This window comes from Ambystoma mexicanum, chromosome 5p, assembly GCF_040938575.1.
Source record: "Ambystoma mexicanum isolate Mex_15411 chromosome 5p, UKY_AmexF1_1, whole genome shotgun sequence".
NCBI lineage: Eukaryota > Metazoa > Chordata > Amphibia > Caudata > Ambystomatidae > Ambystoma > Ambystoma mexicanum.
The window spans coordinates 459,398,933-459,421,365 of record NC_090930.1 but is presented as its reverse complement, the minus strand read 5'-3'; the positions used below and the strand labels follow the sequence as shown (position 1 = coordinate 459,421,365).

The following is a 22,433-nucleotide window of genomic DNA, read 5'->3' as shown; positions in this document are numbered from 1 at the left end:
TAAAACCAACGGTAAACCTGTAAACATGTAGTCAGTGCTCACTCAGTGCCTCACTATTCCTGTTTTTTGGCTTGCTGCAGCAAGTAAAGGAAAAATAAATGTATCAGATACATTTTACCACAATTTAACTCGACAGAGATCCCGACAAAGTCCTGTGAGCTCTAGCTGCAGTGAGTATCAGATAGTTATTTCGTTTTTTGTATAATAACAGACAGCAAATTACTAATATTGTAGGCATGCAACCTCTGTAATATAGCCATAGAGCCATAGTTAGTATCTTTGTTCTGCCAGGTGACATGAAGCCAATAGATGTTCACATTTATTACCGAGCTGTAAAGCAGATAGGATGACCAGGGAATTGTCCTCCTGTCGGTAGTTGACATTAGAGTCCCACTATTTTTACAGGTTAATAATTTCTTTTAACTTCTAATCTGATAAGATTTTTTTGGGAGTCAATAATTGTTATATATGTTCATTGTAGATTCCTTGACAACAATTTCAACTAATATTAATGGCAAAATATGAATGTTGATATCCCCTGAAGAATATCCAGCATATGAAATCATAAACATGCACATGTAGGGTCAACACGTAGCCAGCAGAGATGTGTGAGAGTAGCACAAGAAATGGGAAAATATAACAGTTAATAAACGTCGCCTTAGGCATCACAAATGAACATTGTGAAGAAATGAATGCAGTTGTAATACTCTGAATCTGACAAGAGTTTAATGAAGCTCTGCATCTCTCCAGAGGAAATTTTGACATTGTAACAACCTGTAAATTGATTACTTGCTGTATTGTTGACATAATGGTGAAATTAGTAGACTTTGTTTAGAGTATTTTTAATGGTATAATTAACAATACATTTTTAATTTTATAACTGATTTTTTGCCAATGTGTTGTTGTCTGTATAGGTTGACTCAGAAATTCTGTATCAGAGAAGTTAGCTTCCCCTGGTTCACAATGTGTTTAGCCCCTGCTCCAAAAACCACATAACTAGGAGAGTTTCTACCCTGGTGGCAGTTGTAAACTAAAGCCATACCTGAATTAAATATATGGTGGCTGGTAACTCACACACTTGTTAAAGCCACACTAAATTGATATCAGATATGTTTCAGCCCTTTGAGCTTAGCTCAGCTGTAAAAGGGTCATGTCTATTCTGGTGAGACAACCTGGTAATGCCAACTCACAGGACAGAAGACCGAATGGCTGGGCCTCACCTTTGATCTTTTTTGGGGTCTGGTAGCAGCTCTCTCAAGCTGGATAGCCTCTCAGCAGGGACTGGCCTGGGAAACAGGCATCAAAGGGTGCACCCATCATAAAAAGATTAGCTGCACACTAGGGTGCTGCATACCAAAAGGGCATTTGATGATATTGACAAGGGAAGGAGCGGAGTTGCTATAGATAGATTCTTCCATCTTGTTTTCTCTCTATATCTATTTTTGCTTCCTGTCCCCTCCACTTGCTTTTACGCAAAGCACTCTGGGTTTGCAGTCAACGGGCAAATGTCACTTGTCTCAACACCAGAATTGGCCCACTTAAAGCAGACTTGCTTTAGTCCAATAACAACTGGGTTGACTGGGAAGACTGAGTGTCCAAAGCAGATGCAAACTCTGTTCTCTATCCATCCCCAAAGCACAATGGCTGTGTCCAGCTGTTGGAACAAGACGTGCATCTCTGCCAGCTTCATTGCTGCATAATACCTCATTATGGCAAAGGACCCCTGAATGTGTGTGGTAGCCTCCCTTATGTTGGGAGCTTGAGAACAAGGACTACACTTGTCCTTGAGACTCCACAGTGGGACTCACAGGACCCTAGAGCCAAGACAGCCAGGAATCCTGTGTTTTCACTGTTGAACTGCTGTGACCCCATAGAACAGCACATCTAGTCATCATTTTCGCCATCAAACCCACTGTCGAACCGCCCTTGGTGGCCGTTGTGACCCATTTTTCTTCTAGCATTGACTCGAACTACAATGAACTTCAGCTCGACCCCAGCTGAACACTTCTCCCCATCTGGAAAATGGGACTGTCACAGTCGAGCCACTTTCAACTACCCAAACAGCACCAAGAAGCATGGTACATCATTATTGAACTACCACGACCAGCGAAAGGTACTACTGATTGGTGAATGGGCCCTTGTTCCATCTTTGGGCTCTAGAAGTAGGCTAGATCACCATTCTTCCCTTTTCTCACCAGACCATATTCGTTTTGCTTATTTATTGCCTTTTGTTCCCTGTTTCAGTACCTTGAGTGTTGAATCCTTCGATACTTGAATATTCACTCTTCTTTCCACAGAGTGGGTCTTCTGTAGTGTTTTTCTTTTTAATTACTATTGCATATGGTGTGTTTAATTAAAACAATATTTTTCATACAACCTTGACTGGACCTTCCCTTTAGTTTGGACTGTTACGCGTTGTTTTTTTTTATTTGCTAGAGGCTCACATTCACGTCCCACTTGAGAATATAGCCTTCCCTCTGCCCATGCTACCACTAAAAGCAAATCCCTTTAGTGTGTCTGTTTTACCCATTTGATTGGCATCACTCTTGTTTTGTAGAAGTGAGAGGGCTGAGTAGGTAGTTTAGAAACTTGTCATCCTTGTACTCTTGCTGGCCAAAATGTATTTAGTCACAATTATACAGGGCCATATTAATGAAAACATTTATTTTTCTTGATATGTCCTGCTCCTGCAGTTTCTATGCTTTGTGACACACTTTGTGACACACTGGGACCACATAGACGAATCTGATACCCGTGTCATTGGTGCAATTCCTTGGCAGGTGTTTTCTTTTGTGTGCCAGCTAATTCCAAACACGATTTAACGAATTTCATTCGGCAGGGGAAGAGGCTGCAACATTCTGGCGTGCACAACAGAGATGAATAACAGCAGGTATGAAGGAACAGGCCGAGAAAATAAGGAGTCTCCACATTTGATAACCCTGCTGGCATCTCTGCTAAGTGTACACAACAAATGTACAGGCTTTCCAAAAGGTGGTGGGTAGGACATTTATGGTATTGGTAGTTTTCTTCCCAGGGTTATTATGACTGTTTACAATACATGTGTGAGGACAATTAAAGTATTATCCGGCTTTTATCCAGCTGCTCATTTATAATTTGAGGTACTTGACAATATGGATAAATGGTGTTTAAAAAGAAAATACAGTGTAGTTTCTACAGCTTTCATGATCAAAGATATAAAACATTTGCATTGCTTTTCTTATAAAAATGCTATGTTTGCATACTTGAATATCTACAACTATACACACAATGATTCTTGTTTAGATCGAGGAGTCTGTATTATAATAAAGATCGGCTAATACTTACCAACAATAGCAAACTGTGAGTCAAGCCCCAATGTCAAGAGCATGCAGAAAAACAGAATGGACCACAGAGGAGAAATAGGCAACCGGGATAAAGCCGCTGGATAGGCAATAAATGCCAACGCAAACCCTAAGAGACAGACAGAAAGTTGAAACATGATGTATCAAAGCTTACATACTGTTATTTTGCTCTAGTGCTACCAACATAAAAAAGCATAGGTTTATCCAGCCTAGAGAATTCAGTTCCTGAAGTTCAGATCTTTTGTTATAAAGGTAGATTTCAAGGACATAACGATTTGCAGTAGCAGCGTTTCCAATATCAGTATAATCCCTCTGGTTCCCACTAGATCATAATAGGCATGCAGATAGACCCCCACGCTTCTTAGTGTATATAGTAAAGTATTCCAGGGACCTTGAAGAAAAATATTGAATGTCAAGAAGATTTAAGTGTCTATTTATATTTTAAGATGCTTCATGGCTGCATGAAGATACTTCCTAAACATTTGTGGGATATGGGAATTGACACGAACAGTGAAGTATTAGTTTCTCTGGATTTGCCATTGTAATCGACATAAAATGCTGGGAATTAATTGGAACTCAGCAAATGAACAACTATCCCACAACTTCAAGAACAAATGCACAGTTCTCTCCTCCTGGCTGGCATGTTGGGGTCAACGTTGTCCCCAACTTTGCCCAGGATCAACATCTGCAGTATGTAGATTCATGTCCAATCCCTCTAAACTGTCACTTGGATCACCCGTTTGTTTCTCTTTCAAGTGACTGCTGCTCATTTGAGGACTGAAAGATTCTATCTCTCTCGATTCAGATTCTATCTCTTTCTGCTATGCTCTCATAAATTGACAGATCTTCTATTAGCGTTGTATTAATAAGACCTCCTTCTTTCTTTGCAAATTAGCTTGCAGCACTATTCATTTAATGATGTTTAATTGTTGCAGCAATGCTCGGGTCACTTCCTACACTTCCAGTGTACGCACCTTCGCCATAAATGTTTAGCAAGAACTTGTACAAAACTCAGTTTATTTGCAGGCAACTTTCGTATGCATCTGTTCTGTCTTCTGAAACATTTGTTTGCCCTTCCACATTCAAATGGTATGTTTCCTCCTTCCAGGCATCATGTAAATGTACTTTTGGTACAGCTCGCTTTCACAGAAAAGTCTGTCACATCAAACATCATTTGATCTGGCTTTCTTGAAGAAAACAGCTGTTTCTTGATCAACTGGGACACAAAAATGAGCTGCGTGCTAACGAAATGTAACTTTTGACTGAAAAAAATGCTTACATTTATGTAAAGAAACTTGTATATACAACAAGAACATGTAATAAAAAAAGAAAAATGTAAAACAATACTATACACATCGATTCATCAAAAACAATAGCTACCAGATGTCTATCAGAACAAATTAGGTGAAAACAGAAAATCAATTTTAGAAAAACAGTTAAATAGCACACAGCTTGAGTGAGAGGATTAAACAAAACACTGTTTTTTTTAAGTGAGTTTAAAATAAATGTACTGATGGCTGAAAAATGCTTACTATGAACAAACAATGTTCTGAAAGTAAATGAACTGCGTGATTTCCGACCGATCCCTGGCTAAATGAACCAGGCCCTAATTTCTTTCCTTTTATTACCTAAAGTAAAACAATATAATCAGTTGTTCTTCAAATAAAAGGATTACAATCCAAAAATAAAGACAAGAGGCCTCATTATAAGTTTGGAAAAGTGGTGGCAATTCCGTTATAGCCACATTTCCCGCACAGCCAAACTACATCCAGCATAGCAAAAAACAGCCGGTATTAGTGGCACTGGTATTACCGGCAATTCCCTTCCATGGAATGGGGAATGACGGCTGTTGCCGGCACCTGCAATATCCTAGTAATACCGGGACCAGGTGCCAGTAGCGGTAGGTATGTTTGCCGGTATACCGCTGGAATTAGTGACAGAATGCCTGCAAACCTCTAAGGAACGCCAAGATGTTCAACTAGATGGGGGTTTAAAGTGAGGATGACTTTGCATTGAAGCACAAAGGTGTAGAATTCTGCCTCTCTGGTCACCCTGCATCAGAATGACTCCAGGCAGGCAATGATAACCATACTGCATCATTTCCTAACCCTCCAGTATCCGAGAATTCTGTATAGCCCTATTTGAACCGAGTTGAGCCATGAAATATTGGTATCTATAGGATCTGCTCGAATTTCAGTTTTAAGGTTTTGAGCGATTTCGATTTCAGATACAAACGGTTTGAATCTTTTGAGTCGAACCCTTATTGTTTAGATAGACTCAAATCTGATTCGAGCTGGCTCTCCCATCCCTAAATAACATCAGTTCTAAATTGAGAAAATTCTCAGATAATATGGTACAGAGCAAATACTTTTTGCCATAATTATATTATCTTGAATGGTTTGCACTGGAAAGAGAAAGAAACAGACTGTTCTTTGAACTATGTTTGCTGCGTAACATAAAAGGAAATGGGTATACTATATTATGTTAAATATTACACACAAAATATAGTAAATTGAAACGTCTGCTTAAAATGGAATCTAGTGGAAACATTTTCAAATGATAAGAATTGTGGCAAAACCTGTTTTCCCAATTCCCTAATATACAGGCAGCACAATAAGTGCTAAATTCCTTGGCTCCATTTTTTTGCACATGGTCAAAGCTTTGATAATTCAGTCTCTGGATGCAACATGTGGTCTGCAGTGTTATACTCACATTTCTTCCTACTAAAAATAGGTACATGTATTAGAACTAATTAGATAATTACTGGTGAACTTTTAAAAACACATGTTCAACAATATTCAGAAAGGTGGATGGAAGTTTGGAAGTAGCTAGGACTTCTTTTTTTTTTTTCAATTTCACCTTGACTTTGTAACATATGATTTGTTTGAAGAGCAAATCGGGAGGCTGGCTGCATGATAAGAGGTTGGGAGGCTGCCTTGCCGCCCGCAGGCTATTCTGTCTTTTTTCAATACAGGAGAATGGGTTTGGTGCCCATTTTCGATAAAGCAAGAAGTGTCAAATTGATTTTGATGATCAATCAAAGTTTAGTCCACTCCGCATTTTGAGCTAGAATACCCGCACCACCTGCTATGTGGAGGGTGAGTATGTCGATATTCGAAGAGACAGATGTATTTTTACTTCTGTGCACCCTTCTTTTGGAGGTCTATGTCTGTTGGAATAGAAGTGCGGTCAAAGGTGGGTGGGCATGTCCAATCTGGGGTTTAATTATAGGTGCGAGAAACGTTTTTCAGCTCTGTGAATTTGGATCTAGCCTAGTTTCCAAACATATTTTGTTAGCTCATGTAAAGGGTTGATTATTAATGTATGCAATCCACAAGGGGGATGGAAACCATTGAAGGTGCTCTTACAGAATGGTCTTGGAATGTCCCTGATGGGGAAGTATTAATTGCTGGGGATTGTAATGTTTATTGTGAACTAGCAAAGGAGGGAATAAGGTAGGAGCTAATGGAGAGGGTGATGTAGACCCCGCTAAGCATGGTAGGAGATGGGTAGATTTCATGAATATGTGTGTACTTAGATATTTAGATCCCATTTCTGGTACCCACCCTAAGGATCTTTGGACATGGATATGTGATACCTAGATTGGACTAGATTGTTTGGGATCCATTTTGTAACAAATCTGTTTTTGTCTTTTGTGCACATGGAGAATGGGTCCAGTGACCACAAGATGTTGCAGGTTGATCGAACGCAAAGAGATGGGGTAACCCGGTCATGCCTTGAGGGTTCTCATGCAGTAATCTTTCAAGTTTATAGAATTATTTGGGCTCAAGGTAGCATCTGTGCTATTAATAATTAATTAGCTGATGCCACTATTTTGGACTCCTTGATACCCTTCTTAGGGATTGAGGAACTAGTTACTTGTTGGCCTTCCATTGCTTATAGAATTGTGGCTGGTCCTGTTAAACTTAGCCTGGATGGCAAGGATCATCCTGGAAAGATCTCTGATGCTGTCATAGTCACAAAGAAGCATGTGGCGGCCCAGAATAAACAAGCAAAAATGTATGAAAGATGGTTCAATCTCCCTTCCCTATTATAACCAGAAAGTGTCTAATATCCGTACTAAACAATAAAACTGGATGGTTACATATAGGAATTCTGCCAGAACTACTAGTTAGCAGTTTACATTCAACCTATTAAAGACCAACAATAGCAAACGTTTCTGGCAGTTGGTAAAACGTCTATCTTCTTCAAATTCGCCAGATTACATTAACCCCATAGTCAAGAAGGATAGGGAGCTTTACATCCCAGAACTTTATGGACCGAGGCCAGTGTATACAGACACCTTATTTCCTATGCAGTCTCTCTCTTTCCCTGTTGAAATACTTTGGAGTGTGGAGGATGTTGGGTTGTAATTATGAATTTAAAGCATTCCAGAGCACCCAACCCTGACAGCTTATCTAATATGGCTGTTTGTGACCAACCAGTTATGTGGGCACAGATTTATTTGACTTGTTTCTTAAAATCCTGAGGGCTGAAAAGATCCCCTTTCTTGGAAATAAATCACTCCTGGTTCCTGTATTTAAGAGAGGTGACTGGGGTAATCTAGAGAATTATAGTCTTTTGGCCAATGTACCAGGAGTCCTCTGTCAAAGGTAATCACAGGGGAGAAAGATAATCACAAGAAGGGAGCGTTCAGCAGTCAAGAAGTAACACATACGTATTGGATGCAAACAGCTGGGAGACACGGTTCAAACAGCCCTCTGTAACTGAATTGAATTAAATGACCTTGGCGACGCCTGTTGAGGCTATACCTTTTATACACAAATTACAAAATTACCATGCAACATTTTATTTTCATTTTTGGGCCAGGTCACAGGCACTGATTGGTGGACATACATCAGACCCCTATAGTATTCTTTACCTTAAGTGACCCCTTTTGGATGAAACATTTCTTGGAGCAAAATCACATCAACAACCCTTTTGATGTCACAACCTTTCCCACACCGTCCGCAATTATGTTATTGTGCTGATGAGCCAAACCAATACTCAATTGTCATTGGTTGGCACTGTCCAATATACAAATCGATAACTTGCTGCATACTGATTGGGCATGGCATCTCGAGATGGCATGGGGCGAGACCTTCTAACGAGTCTGACCTATGATGTGCCGCATGGACATCAGCGAGGACACTTTACAATGTTGCACCCTCGGAACTCCAAAACCTCCCTCTTCTGATTGGTTCCCTGTTGCGTGCCCCATGACCACTACCCCATTGCGGTAGACCCGTCAGCTCCCTTCTCACACCTTGATGCCAGGTGTGCTTGTAAAAAACCATGAATATATTTTAATTAGCTGTATTTGATTCGGTTTTCCCAGTCAATTCTCTTTGACACCCAGGTGCCTAGCTCTGTGGTGTTGAAAGTATTAAATAGAGAGGCTCCGATAGAACTGCGTTCTCCTGGCAATTTTGTTCTTGCAATATTACTGTGCACTGTTTCTGCTCAGTCTACAAAACTGAACATTGCTGTCACAAAAAGCCTGCAGCCCTTTATTATGAGCTTTCTACAAAAATGCTTTCCAAACATGGGCCTAAAAACATGGCCTCTCTAATGTTCATATATTGCTCAAAAGCATTCTACCACGATACCCGATAAGACACTTTGCACCCCCACTCCTATGCCCACGCTGCACCAGCTACCCCATAACTAAGCAAGTTACTTACACTCCTTTCCATTCCCCCATGTGACATTTTGCTCTGTGCCAGCTCCTCTGTCATAATACACTATATTTATACTACCTGAGCCATGCACAATGGCCTCACCCCTCCCAACATCATCCACCACGTGACATGTGCGTCATCACGTAACTTGCGTAACTAGTACGTGCGCCCCCTTGCCAATACTTGATCTGGACCCTTGCAACACCATGCTGGATTTCCCATGTAAGATCTTCTGTTCCCTTTCATTAAGGGAGTTACAGGATTGGTTCACTCAGAAAAAGATTTTATCGGTGCAGCAATCATGTTTTCGGTAAGGGGATGGAAATGGAGCAGAATATCTGGACTCTCTAATATTTAGCACTTAACACTATACAGATGAAATCCTCCCTATACACCTCCTTTGTTGATTTCGCAAAGGTCTTTGATACCGATGATCAAAATAGGCACTGGGGTAGGCTGTCCTCTTGGGGTTTAAATCTAGAGGTAATTTTTTGTATTAAAGATCTGACAGGAAGGAACAAAATCTGAATTAATATGACTACGTCTGCTCCTTTGGGGAAAGGCTTGAACAATGGAGCATTCTTGCAACTATGCTTTTTAATGTGTTTATTGGTAATTTACCCCCAAAACTTCAAAATTGTGGAAACACCCCCTCTAGGATTGGCTCCCATCTGTTTGCCTGGCTTATGTATGCCAATGATACGGCCCTTTTGGACAGTGCCCCAATCGGGCTCCAGTGCTCAGTGACCGCATTATACGATTATTCCCAGGGCAATGGCCTTCAAGTGAACACACTAACAACAAAAATCATGATTTGGATGAAAAAAGAAAATATAAACATTTCCGTTGGGAATACAAAAATGATAAATTTGAGGTGGTCTTGGGCCAGCATATCTGGGTGCTTTGTTGAACTCAGGATATTCTGCAGATTCACTTAAATAGTATGTTCAAACCAAGGCTGTCTGCAAATTCGGATTGATAAAATGCACATCTGAGGTTTTCTCTGTGGAGGGAATGCGGCAAGCTTATAATATTGTCATTGTTTCCAGTATCCTGTATGACCTTGCACTGTATGAAGATAGTGAGTGAGCTCAGGTGGCTGAAAATATTGCAGGGAAAAACATTGCATGGAACCTTGAGCTTTCCCGTGTCCCTATCGATTCAAGTATGACTCAGTGTGGCTAGTATTAGAAAATAAATAAACCATTGTCTTCTCTGGACCCTACAGTTGCACAATTCATGCGGACAGTAAATACATTTCATGCTGAAGTGTATTGGGAATCAGACCTTTCTATTCATACTATGGTTTATAAACACATTTTAAAACAGATTGCGTATGCATGGGATATGACTCAAAACCTGGAATATGAATAGGGAAAATCTTCTCTTCTTTTATATAGAAAGCAATCCTTCCCTGTTGATTCACCATTCCTTTATTTGATTTTGTTTAGTGATATAAGGTTGAAGTATTCTGGCTTGAAGATTCAACCCTTTACCTGTATTGGTAGTGTTGGTCCCTAGGCTGAGAATACCAAGGTCAAAACGTTTGTGTCCAGCTTGTGGTAATGAACAAGGGTCTCTTAGACAGGACCTCACACAATGCAGATCTTTGGAGAAGATCTACTTTAGGGGATTATGCCTTTTGTGTGAGTTCCTGAAGCTATTGAGGGAGACCAATCATGGTCGTAATTTTTTTGCATGACCTCTAAGGTGTTAACTCAGGCAAAAAATTATAAGTGGGCACGTTTTGCAGATATATTTGGTACATAAACTTGGTAATAAATAGGCAAATAAATAGGGAGTAATCACTTTTTGCATCATATTTCACGTGTACAAATTGAATGCTAGCACTGAATGCACTTCATATGAATAGCCATGAGGTCAGGTAACTGAATGGCCTTACAAAGATGGTTGAAAATCTCTTAAAGAAATTGTAATTTTACAATTATCTATGTATTAATGTGTTGTGATAATTTGTATTTGTTGTTGTGATCATTTGTTTTTACGATGAATTTATGATCGTATTGGATTTTATGTGTTTTATAAGTGCTTAAGGTTTATTGTAAACCACATAACACTTAACAAAAAAAAAAGAGTTGTTTGCTGGTGCACAATTTACTACACACAGAAGACCACAGAGAAGGCAGGGGGATGAGGTCAATAGAAGTCTGGGTTTAAAGTCACGGTAGGGTGACGGAGGAAAGGGGCAGGAGAAGCACTAACTGAAGCTGATGTAATAGAAAACCATTTTGTTTGTCGAGCCATTTTCTTGGCTTATTGTGCTGGTAGGTTAGCTACTGCCAGGTCCTTTGTTTTCCATTTGGGAAGTATGGAAGGCCTGCAGGACTTGAGATTAAAGTACAGCATTATTTAAACATTATTACGATATGCATAGCAATTTAGCATATAATAATATGTGTAGAACATATTGTGAATATAAAAAGGAAATACACAATGTCAATTATAATTGTAGCTTTAATTGTATGTTCATAAAAATGTATAAATAAATATATCCTACACATGATGTTTTTAATGATTTTCTTTTTTTAAGTGTAAATAAGTGTATGTGCATTAATGTAAAAAAATTCATATTGTTTTTAAAAAAAATATTAATTATTTTGTGTTATACATTTAAAATTATTGTGTTCTATGGTACACTTACTGTATTGTAATAGAAATGTTGTGTTAATTATAAACGGTTGTTTTTCTAATCTCTCTTTTTTTTATAGCTCCACTGCTACCCCCATACCACAATCATAAATCCCTAGGTGTGTCCCATTTGTGCTGCACTCCATTGCTTATGTGCTAGGCTTGATCTATTCATATCCAATACACTCAAAGGTATATAGATCATTATATCTGATTAGTAATATTATTTTATACATTTGTACAATTATTACGTTTTTTTATTTTAATTTTCTTTTAATTGTTTTGATTACTTCTAATATTAATTTAATTTTAATAACACTGTATTGGCCAAGCATTATATCAATGTATTATTATTCTTATTATTTATTTATTAGTATAAAACCGCCAATGTGGCAATCTAGACAACATACGATTTCTATTCATCTAAGAATGTCATTTCACAATTGCATAATTATTTTTGTTGCAATTCATTTCTGTAGACTTCGATAGTGTTCCACATTTTTACCATGTGATATAACATCAGAAAACCATTGCCACAAAAAAATTCTTCCCATAAGCAGTCTAGTTGTCCAAGATTAGAGTTGCATTTTCCAACAGCCCATAATATGGTCCTCCTTACAAAACCAGACTTTCACAGTATAGAATCAGGTGTTTGGTAGTCTCAGTCATCATATCACCACACAGCCATGACCTCAAGTGTATTAGCAAGATTAAACTCGACTCCCATGTATTCAAATATGATTTGGTTATTAGGAAAATCAAAAAGGTAACAAGGATAATAATAGCACTTGCGATCTTGTAGGAGATATTTGCCATTATGTGATGTAGTCGTTAAGTCAACCCCTGTTTGCATAAAATCATGAGAATAGCATGCACGTCACATGTTCTGCCTGAAGGGCCAAAGAGAGGTGTGGGAGGTATCTATAGTGAGGAGTGAGCACCACGTATGACCTTAATCCATAAACAACTTAATTCACTAGCCACCCAGTCCACTGACAGAGATTTCACTGGCTGATAGAACAATATGTAATAGAGTTACTTTGTCACTGTTTATCAATTTCCTGTACAGTATCATGCATCATAGTTTTGATAGTCCATGGATGCTAAGAAGGCCAATTTCAGCAAAGATGTATTAAACTGGGGTGTGAGTATAGCAACTGGTGCCTGCTTTAATGCACAGCCCTTCAAGTTTTTAAATTTGTCAATTTGTTTAACACCCAAAACATCTGAACAATAAAGTAACAGTGGTGGTATTTTCGATGTGTATACTTGTAAGGTACAATCTATTAAATACCCACTATTTCCCCGAGCAAACCTTAGAGTGGCAGCTGATAATTGTCAACATTTAATCTCAACTTAATCTAAAGGGCATACCCAAGACAATTTACTGTCTACTGTGACAGTAAGGAAGTCATATATAGTGGCCATTTCAGGCTGATTAGCCTCAAAATGCTGTGTCTGGCCCTTCTGTCTGCCAGAGGAATTAGGTTTGAATTTCTTTTTGCTTTATTGGTGTTTGTGGTAGCCCATTGTTTTTGGCAAAGAAAGCAAGTTTATCAAGTTGGAGGGGGAGACAGTTGACAGTGAAATCAAGCAAAACAAAGTCATCCGCATATCCGAGCCATTGTAGCCTGGTCAAGCCAAGTCTACGTGGGGAAGTAGTGAGACCGTTGAGTGAATGAGGAAGCTCAGGAAGTTATAAGTTAAACAACAATGGTGCAAGTGTACACCCTTGCTTAAGGCCTACATACAATTGTATGGTGTCAGTGACCTAAACGGTTGCAGATATCCCTACCTATTTAGGTAACGTATTTAATTATTAGGCGTGCTATAGCTCAAAAAGCTTTTCACACCACAAAATACCAAAAATACATTATATAGAATACAAATAAAATAGTCTTTACATCTGCATAATCAATATATACATTCAAATAAGTTAACCAATCATAAAAATGTATAACATTTATCATACCATTATTTCCAACAATGGAACCTTAATGCATCATTACATCAACCATATCCTTAATCGAGTTTGGATATCAATATTACAGTTTCATCCAAAAATGTCATTAAAGTTATCATGAGGGCAAGATTTGTTCCGAACATGCATGTACCCCAAAACATCTTAGTCACCAACAGGTCTCTGGTGTATACAAAGTGTGCCAAGTACTCCATGTGCTTGTTTTTAAGTGACAGGCACTGGGTAAGTAAATACCTTATGGTCTTCACTGTTCTCACATTTAAACATAAACAACAGTTCTGGGCTTCATGAGCCAACTTTAAATGAGGAGTCAGTACAGCCAAGCAAGTTAATTGGTTAAAACTTGCCAGCATAAATTGCTTCCTGAGACTGGGGTTCAGGAACTTAAGTAGGTATGGTTGCATTCTATCCATAATAGAAGTTTCTTCAAAGAAATCTTATATAGTCTTCACCTTTTAACAGCTGAATGCTGTGAAAAAAATCTTATGTTTTTCAATTTTTCCACCAGTAACTTGTGTACGATATGTAGATCTATTGCACAGTCTATGAACCAGTCTATTTCCTCAATGAAAAGACGTCAACTGTCCCTAAATCTACTTAGGACATTACCACAGTGATTATCAACCTCCTTACCCAACAATCCATAGAACAGAATTGTTGTATTTTGTGTGGACCTTCTGATATTTAACATCATGTGCAAGGAAGTTAGTCCCAGCTCTGGTCAACACAAACCCATGAATACAGCCCACAGGATATGTCTTAGGATGGACTCATCTCGTCTGCTAAGATAACCTTTCCTGATTCCATCACAGGCACCCAGTCCATATTGGATTGCTGGCACTATGCTTTGCTTGTAAATCAATGCAAGCCCACTATAGGTGAAGGTGTTGTAAGTCTTAATGAATAACTTGATAGTTCCCAACTTCCTATTGGCTTTGAGATCAATAATAGCGATGGGGGCCTCCTCTGAATGCCTATTTGAGAGGAGCGAACCCAGATGTCTATATCCAGCTGCTGTTTCTATAGTGTTTAACTCAAGCTGCATGTTAGTCAGTTTGCCACGCTTCTTTACCCTGAAGTGCACAATGTGAGATTTATTAAATATATTGATACATCATTCTCATTAGAATATCTCATCAATGCTTTTAGTGATCTATACAGACGAATCTGAATATGATCGAGTATGATTGTATCATCTTCATTTGCAAGCCTATAAAGGTGCACATTTCTCCCTTTAGGTAAGCAGTGTTGGATCACACATACAGCTTCAACAAGTCGGCTCTACATAGATTAAATAGCAATGGGGCATGAACAAACCTCTGCTTTAACCCTTTGTCAGTGTCAATCAATTAAGTGAATTTAGCCAGTTTGCCCAATGGTTAATAGATTATTATCCGTAACCCATTAATTCAATTGGGATCTCACTTTATCTCATATTCTATAACTCCTACTTTCGGTAGGCACACTATCTCCAGTGTCAATGTCATCTTTGCACCAAGGTGACAAATCTGGAGTAAGTGAGAACAAGGGAGAGCATTGCCTAAGCAAAGGTTTCACTTCACCTTGCTGCTTAGAAGTCAGTTGAGGGGAAAAATTGACCCCCTCAATGGACCCATCTGAAGGACTGCCCTGGAACAAATCAAGGAGAGGTTCAGGTTCCTCTTGCTCCCTGTCTGAAGCCAGGAGCAGAGCAGCCATTTTAACCCTAGGAATGAATGCCTTCACTCTATACACGTGAAAAATTTAGGAGCGTGAACAGGTCTCCCAAGGTCTGCTAAATAGTTTAGTTCACCTCACCAATTTCTCCACAACTTTGTAATTGCCTGACCATTTGTTCTGCAAAACCTTATAGGATTGATGATTAGGACTTCTTGGCCTGGAGTAAAAAGAATTTCAAGAAGCCTTCTGGTCATACCAATGTTTTACCAATGCCTGACCAGACTTCAAATTATCATTGTCCCGAGCAATCAGTAAGGCCAACCTCTTCCTCAAACCCAGTAGATAGTCCACCACATTGGTAGTGACAAGAGGAGCGGAGATCTCCAATCCTTCCTTGACTATAGCAAGGGCCTTCCTGACAGGATGGCGAAAGAGAAGTTCAAAGGGGCTGGAGCCAGCCCCTTCTTGAGGTACCTTGCTGCAGGCAAAAAGCAAGCATGGCATCAGGAGAAACCACTTTCTCCTTTGGGGCTCCTCAAAAACTCCTATCATGCTTTTGCGAGTTCTATTGAATCTCTACACTAAGCCATTTGTATGTGTGTGATAAGCCGATGAAAACACAGGAGAGACTCCAAACTCCTTCCACATGGCTTGCGTGTACTTGGACATAAAGTTGCTACCTCTGTCGGACACAACTTCTTTAATTAAGCCAACCCTAGTAATGATGACCTGTAATGCGCTAGCAATTGATGGCTTCTGGATATCTGGTACCCTGATTAAATAGTACCAGAATTAACATGTTGCATGAGGATATTGGAGGGTCAGGGGAACCAATAAAATCAATCCCTACCCTCTCAAAGGGTACCCACTACAGGGAGGGGTACAAAGGGATCCTGAATCTTTGCACCACTTTTACAGAAATCTGGCAAGTGGCACAACTCCTGCAATGGCTTTCTACCCGAGCTCCCATTGTAGGCCACTAGAAGTGCATGGATAATCTCTCCTTGGTCTTCTTAATCCCAAGATGACCTGCAAGGGGGACTCCATGAGCCAATTGCAGGAGGAAGGTTCTCACCTGAAGGGGAAACACCAACCTCCTATGGCCTCCTTCAGAAGACTCTGTGGGCTCACTATACAGGATCCACCTTCCCAATAGATTCTATGTTTCCCAGAAGGTTCGCCCTCAAGCTGGGAACAGGCCTGTCTCCTGAGGCCTTCCAATGCTGGGCACTCACGGTGGACCTTACTAAACTCTTCCATACATGAACGCCCTTCTGCAAGTAAACTCTGCAATTCAGGTTGGACATGTGGTTTGAGAACTTCAGGTAGCCCCTCTTCCCCATCAGTTTCAGGGGCTTGGCCAACTGCCTCCACCTTTGTGGTAGGTGCGCTAGGGGAATATTATCTTTCCCTCTTTTCTATTTCTTTCCTACTTTTGCCTTGGGGTTCCCCTTTGGTTTAGGCTGGGCCTTGGAATTGGCCAAGGCCACCTTGCTCTGAGACCTAGTGTGTGGACGCTCTGCATTGTCACCCACAAGACCTAAGTCTCTGAGTTCATTTCCTAGTAGATCATTTCTTGGGACTTGCCTCTGCACGCTAACAGGTAGCCTTACTACTCTACCTTTCAGAGCTAGTGTTACAGGCATAACTGGAAACCTGAGAGGGGGTCCATCAGTCGACGCAGTGGGCATCAGAAGAGCCCTGGCCAGTTCCGTTGAATTTACCAAAGTGGAATCCATTACAGTTCTGATGACCTCAGTGTCTACACCATCTACCAGCATATTATCATTAAACGAATGCTTCATATTATCAGGTATGGAGGCATAGCCCTCAGCAAATATAGTTTTCAAGGTTTGCAGGGAAACTAAAACTACTTCAGACACTATGCCACAGTGTAGGGAGTCTAAATAGAAAGATGACCTGTGAGTACCTCATCATGAGAGAAAGACAGATTCACACAGTGGACCTCTGGAGCCTTACATCTGGTGTCCCCCTTCACATGGTCACTGGCTCCACAAGCTACACAAGATCCACTGGACTTCTGGGCATAAGGAGGCTTAGAGTAACCAATGATGTGCTTAGGGTTGTTAGTCCCACTACCCTTTTCAGCATCTCATGACTTACCATTGTTAAGCCTTTTGTGGGCCTTCTGGGATGAATATTTATCAGATGACCCACCCTCTTTCTCTTTCAGCTTCTACCCCCCTCCTGCTTACCAGAAGCAGGTTTGCCATTGTGACGCACCCAATGGGATACCCACAAGTCAGCAGCAATGGCTAAATTCTTATGATCTATCTCCTTACATTCAGCCAAATTCTCTTCAGCTCAGGGGAACAGGAGGCAGAAATGTGTTCAAGCATAACCAAATTGATTATGCCACTAAGGTGGTTCCCTTGTAGCCCACAATCCAGCCACTCAAGTTCTTCAAGGACTCAGTACCATATGAAACACAAGAATTACATTATTTTTTCTTGTACTCCCTGAATCCCTTCAAGTATTGGGCAAGAGTCTTCCCAAACTTTAAGATGAGAGCTTGCTTCAATTTTGCAAAGTCTTTTCTTTCAGCTTTTGACATTTGTTAATGGTACTGCACCCATAATGGGGTAGCCTGTGCATCAACTATGCAATCTTGTCAACCTCAGCCACTTCTTGCACCTCACAAGCATACTCAAAAGTTGTCAGCCAATCCATGACATCATATTTTTCATCATACACACTGAGCAGATCTTTGGGGAACCTAGGATGAGAAGATGTACCACAACCATTCCCTAGAACCTTGGGAGGACCCTTGTGAAGCCTATATGATAGCAAGCTTCAGATGGTGATCTCTATCCTTCTGCCTCTCAGTTCTCTCAAATTCTACCTTTTTCATGTTAAACTCAAGCTCTTTTTGCCTGAGCTTCAGTTTCTCCTTCTTCAACTCCCACATAAATTCAGCCTCATAATTTGTTAGGGGGACATTGGTAGAATTCTCCTCCTCCTCCTTCTCCTCTTTCCTCTCAATAGTGGTAGTCACAGTAACACCATTACTGCTACTGGAAGCAGCCCCAGCACCTCCTGTATCACCACTGGAAGGCAAAGGAACTATCCTACTTTCTTCTTGATCTATTATCCTCTGTATCAATTCAGCCTGGTTTCCTGAGGATGGAAGCCCTCAATCTATACGCAACACTCTCAACTGTTCTACTTTAGATGCATTCAAAGTGTATGTAGTGACTGTTTTCATATTCCTAAGTGTAGTAGGTAACTGTATTTTACCAGAAAACCCAAATCACAGTGCTTCTGTGTAAATATCGTCCAGGTACTACACCAGTTGACAACACCACTGTACACCAATTTGTCACTTTGGATTTTCCAAACTCTGGCCTGGTGGACAGATATTTAGGAGGCCACCCTACTTTTAGTGAACAGGGAGCAGCAAATTATGGGAGTTTAGTCAAACCAATCAAGGTAGCATGGAGCAAGACCAATCCTAAATCTCAGGAAAGGGTAGTGGGACCAAGGGTCGACAATGAGTTCACAAAGTGAAACACCAAGCATTACACTTAGACAGCAAATATCAAAAATACTCTATGAAAAATGACTAATAGTAGGTAATAATATCACACATTACCAAACACTATGAAACATATATACAATCACTGTAGTTGATGCTGTGTAATCAATTCATCACCCTAATACCTGAAAAGGAAGGTAAGCAATTAGATAGAGCACCAACTGTCCACAGGAATTACAATCCCAATTTATAAAATCCAACCCTAAATTGGTAGAGGGTTTCCAAAGTTTCCAGAGTTTTAGGAGTTGGGGTGAAGTTAAGAGAGGTGTCCTGGGAATGTGAATATGGGTACAGAAGACAAAAGTTCAATGGTGAGTAAAACCTTTTTCTACCTTTTGGAGGGCTTTAGGTTACAAGTATTTCCAATGCCAAAAGTTATAGAACAATTCAAAAGTTCTTCAAACTTTTAAAGGATGGAGATAGGTGTACCACTAAGCTTCGGAAATTACCACCTGCACTCTGATTTTTCCTCAGACTTGGCAGGTGGCTGGAGGGTTGCCTGACGTACGTTTCCTCACCTTTGGTTCTGGTCACTGTTGCCTAGGAGCTGCTGTTGCAAGAGAAGTTCTGGTCTTGTCCAAGCACTGGTGCAACCAGTTCCTGTGGATGAATGCAGCAAACACCAATGCAGACCTCCTCTAAGCACTCAACAAGATGCAGTAATGATGATTTGAGGAATGGTCACTGATGCACGGCGACATCAGTCATCACTGATGATGTGGTCGAAGAAAGCCTTCCATCTCAGGACCCGTACATGGTAGAGAGCTGAAATATCGCAGGTAGGCTAATTGCTGGACAAGCTGAAGACCCCTGGAGTTCTGAGCCGAAACACAGAACAACAATGCTTCTACTGTGACAGTCCAAACTGGAGTTGGTCAGCTCACCAGACGGTCCAGGGACACTTCTGAGGACTCTAACTTGCAGGGCCATATGAAGATGTTGAGACTGGTTGTTCCCACCGGTTCCAAGGGTCGAAGCACCAACAAAGGTCTTCTGAGATCAGTAGCCAGACAGGGCTCCACCTGGGCAGAAGCAGAAAATTGGTCACTAGGCCTCGTCTGGAATCATCCTTGGGTCTTCCGTGGTCTTCACAGCTATGCAGGATACTTGGCTTTTCTTTAGATGTGGAGAAATGGTGGCAGAGCCACTCTTTTTATCCTAAATTGAGGTAAGTGCTGAAATTCAGCCCAACCAATAGAAGATCTGCCCCAAACACACACCCACCTGTGGTCCAACCAGGGACCACTGTTGATGGAACTCATGGTATACTCCACACATACGGAAACCCATGTTTGGATTCGAACCAGCCATCTAAACCCACATCCTTGCTTTCCACACACATGCCCTGCAGCACGATCATAAAAGGATTTTCCAGACCTGGCAAGGCAGGAAGAAGGAAAAAAGACAAGACATCCAAAGAACAAACGAAAAACCTTGTGGCACTGCCATGGCAGGACACTAGCCACAGTTATTAGCCAAATGTGGTAAACGCAATAAGGCTAACAAAAGTACAGTAAAAACCATGAAAAAGTAACTGCTGCCACCAGTGTGTCTTTAGGCACACTTGACAGCAACCAAACATAATCCTCTTTGAGTGTAGTCTTGCGTGATACAAAAGTATCCCCATTACACTGCATTGTAAGATGCTGTATGCAATAGTAAAAAGTTACCCAAACAGATAACAAAGTCAAAAGACTAAGGGACACATAGTTTCCCAGTACTGACAGTCTGAAGGACTAGTCATTTCCCCCATAGCAAGTGAGCAAAATGCCAGTGGAGTGAATATGAAGGCTTCACTTCAATGTAAAAAGTCACAACAAGGTGTAAAAACAAAAGCAAAAAATGTGGGGATCCATAGAATATGGAGGGAATTTTGTTCAAAGAGATAACTTTCCGAACAATGTGCAGCCTTGTTTGTGATATACCTGCTCTTTTCCCCTCTTGCCCCAGTCATTCTTGATCACCAAAACCCAGTCCTCTATCTCCTCCACAATGTGCAGATCTGCTAAATCACCCCTATTCAAAGTACTGCTCAACCGACGATTCAAAGCACCAATAATATGTTGAGACCAATTAAGATGATTCCCCTGGGCGTTAACTTTTTTCTTGCCTTCCATTAGCACTTCAATTGATTAGTTCCTGATGTTTATACAGGTGCTTATCAATGCGTTATCACTATGCAAGATTGCTTGCACTGACATATCCTCCACACATCCTACGCCAGCGAAATAAATGAACAGATAATCCAACATGGCATGAACTTCCCCAATCGCCAAGTGGGGTTGCCCAACAGCTCACCCCTAACCCTACCATGCAACATGACAAGCTCTTGGCCAAATACTTAACAGTTGAATACCCAATTTATATCTGTCTGTTGTTAACTCTGAAAAGTGCTCTGTTTTGCATCTGTGCTGTTGTTTACTTTTGTAAAGTGCTTGTTGTATATCTGTATTGTTGTATACCTCTGTAAAGACCTCTGTTGCTTCTCAAAGCTAGGTCCATATCTAATAAATACAATAATAATAATAATAATATTAATAATAATAATCTCCATTTCCACATTTCAAGGAGGCCAGCAGAATCTCTTCCAGCCTGTGTTTATAATAGACATTATCATATGGCTTACCACAATGTACATTGAAGTCACCCCCAATAACTAAGAACGTTTGGACTGTCGTGATTATTTGACACCAATATTTCCTCGATACAGTCTAGTATTTCCTGCAAACAAGAGCCACCTCTAGGTTTATAGACACTTATCAGTAAAATGTATCTTCCAATGCTGAGTTTGATCATTGCTGTAACTATATAGGGACTGGGTCTGTGCGTGTTCAATTCTTTATATTTGAGTGTATATATAATATGCATAATCAAACCCCCCTTTGGACAACCTCTTTCCCCCTGTGTGGCCTCAATAATGATCAAACTCATCCAGGTGAAACTTGTTTGTAAGCCATGTCTCATGTAGGAGGACTATATCAGCCTCCCAACATTTTTGACAAGTTATCATAAATTTATCAGATGTCTAAATCCATGTATTCCATGATCGGATATGGAGAGCACTATACCCCAAGTGAGGGATTACTTTTTATCTTCTGGACAAGTGCTTCAGGAAGCCACGCCAGTTACATTCTATCAACTGCTTGAGCTTCACCAGTCACATTCTCTATTCCTTAATTAGCCTCCCTTCGCCAGTGCATGTCACTCTTATCTCAGGTCGCTTGACCACATCTAGGGCTTGTGAAAAACCTGAGGGCATCCTCACATCTACTCCTCTTGGGTCCTCTTCTCAGGTGGTCAGGGAAATGCCATCACTTTTAGATCCTAACCCTGGGGCTGGAAATGAGAGGCAGGATCATCTGCATGGAGGGTCCTTGGGGATTGGTGAGGGGATGTGTCTTTGAGTAATATGCAGTATTCCTCATTTCCATTCCACAATGAACCCTCAATCCTATCTACATTTATGGAATATTGCAACCCTTTTCTCTCTGCCCGAGAAAACACTAAAAGATATCACAAATACGGGAACACTAGGAGAAGGGTGAAGAAGAGGAGGTCAGCAGGTG

The 22,433-nt window shown here is 40.4% G+C and overlaps 1 protein-coding gene across 1 annotated transcript in view; it reads right to left on the bottom strand.

Annotated features, from left to right (window-relative positions):
* The window catches only part of LOC138481016 (sodium- and chloride-dependent neutral and basic amino acid transporter B(0+)-like), an 839,328-nt gene that overhangs the window by 178,821 nt on the left and 638,074 nt on the right, over positions 1–22,433 (bottom strand). Inside the window, exon 9 of the mRNA XM_069612864.1 lies at positions 3,325–3,450. Coding sequence (XP_069468965.1) covers positions 3,325–3,450 — 126 coding nt within the window. The remainder of the gene's footprint in view (positions 1–3,324; positions 3,451–22,433) is intronic.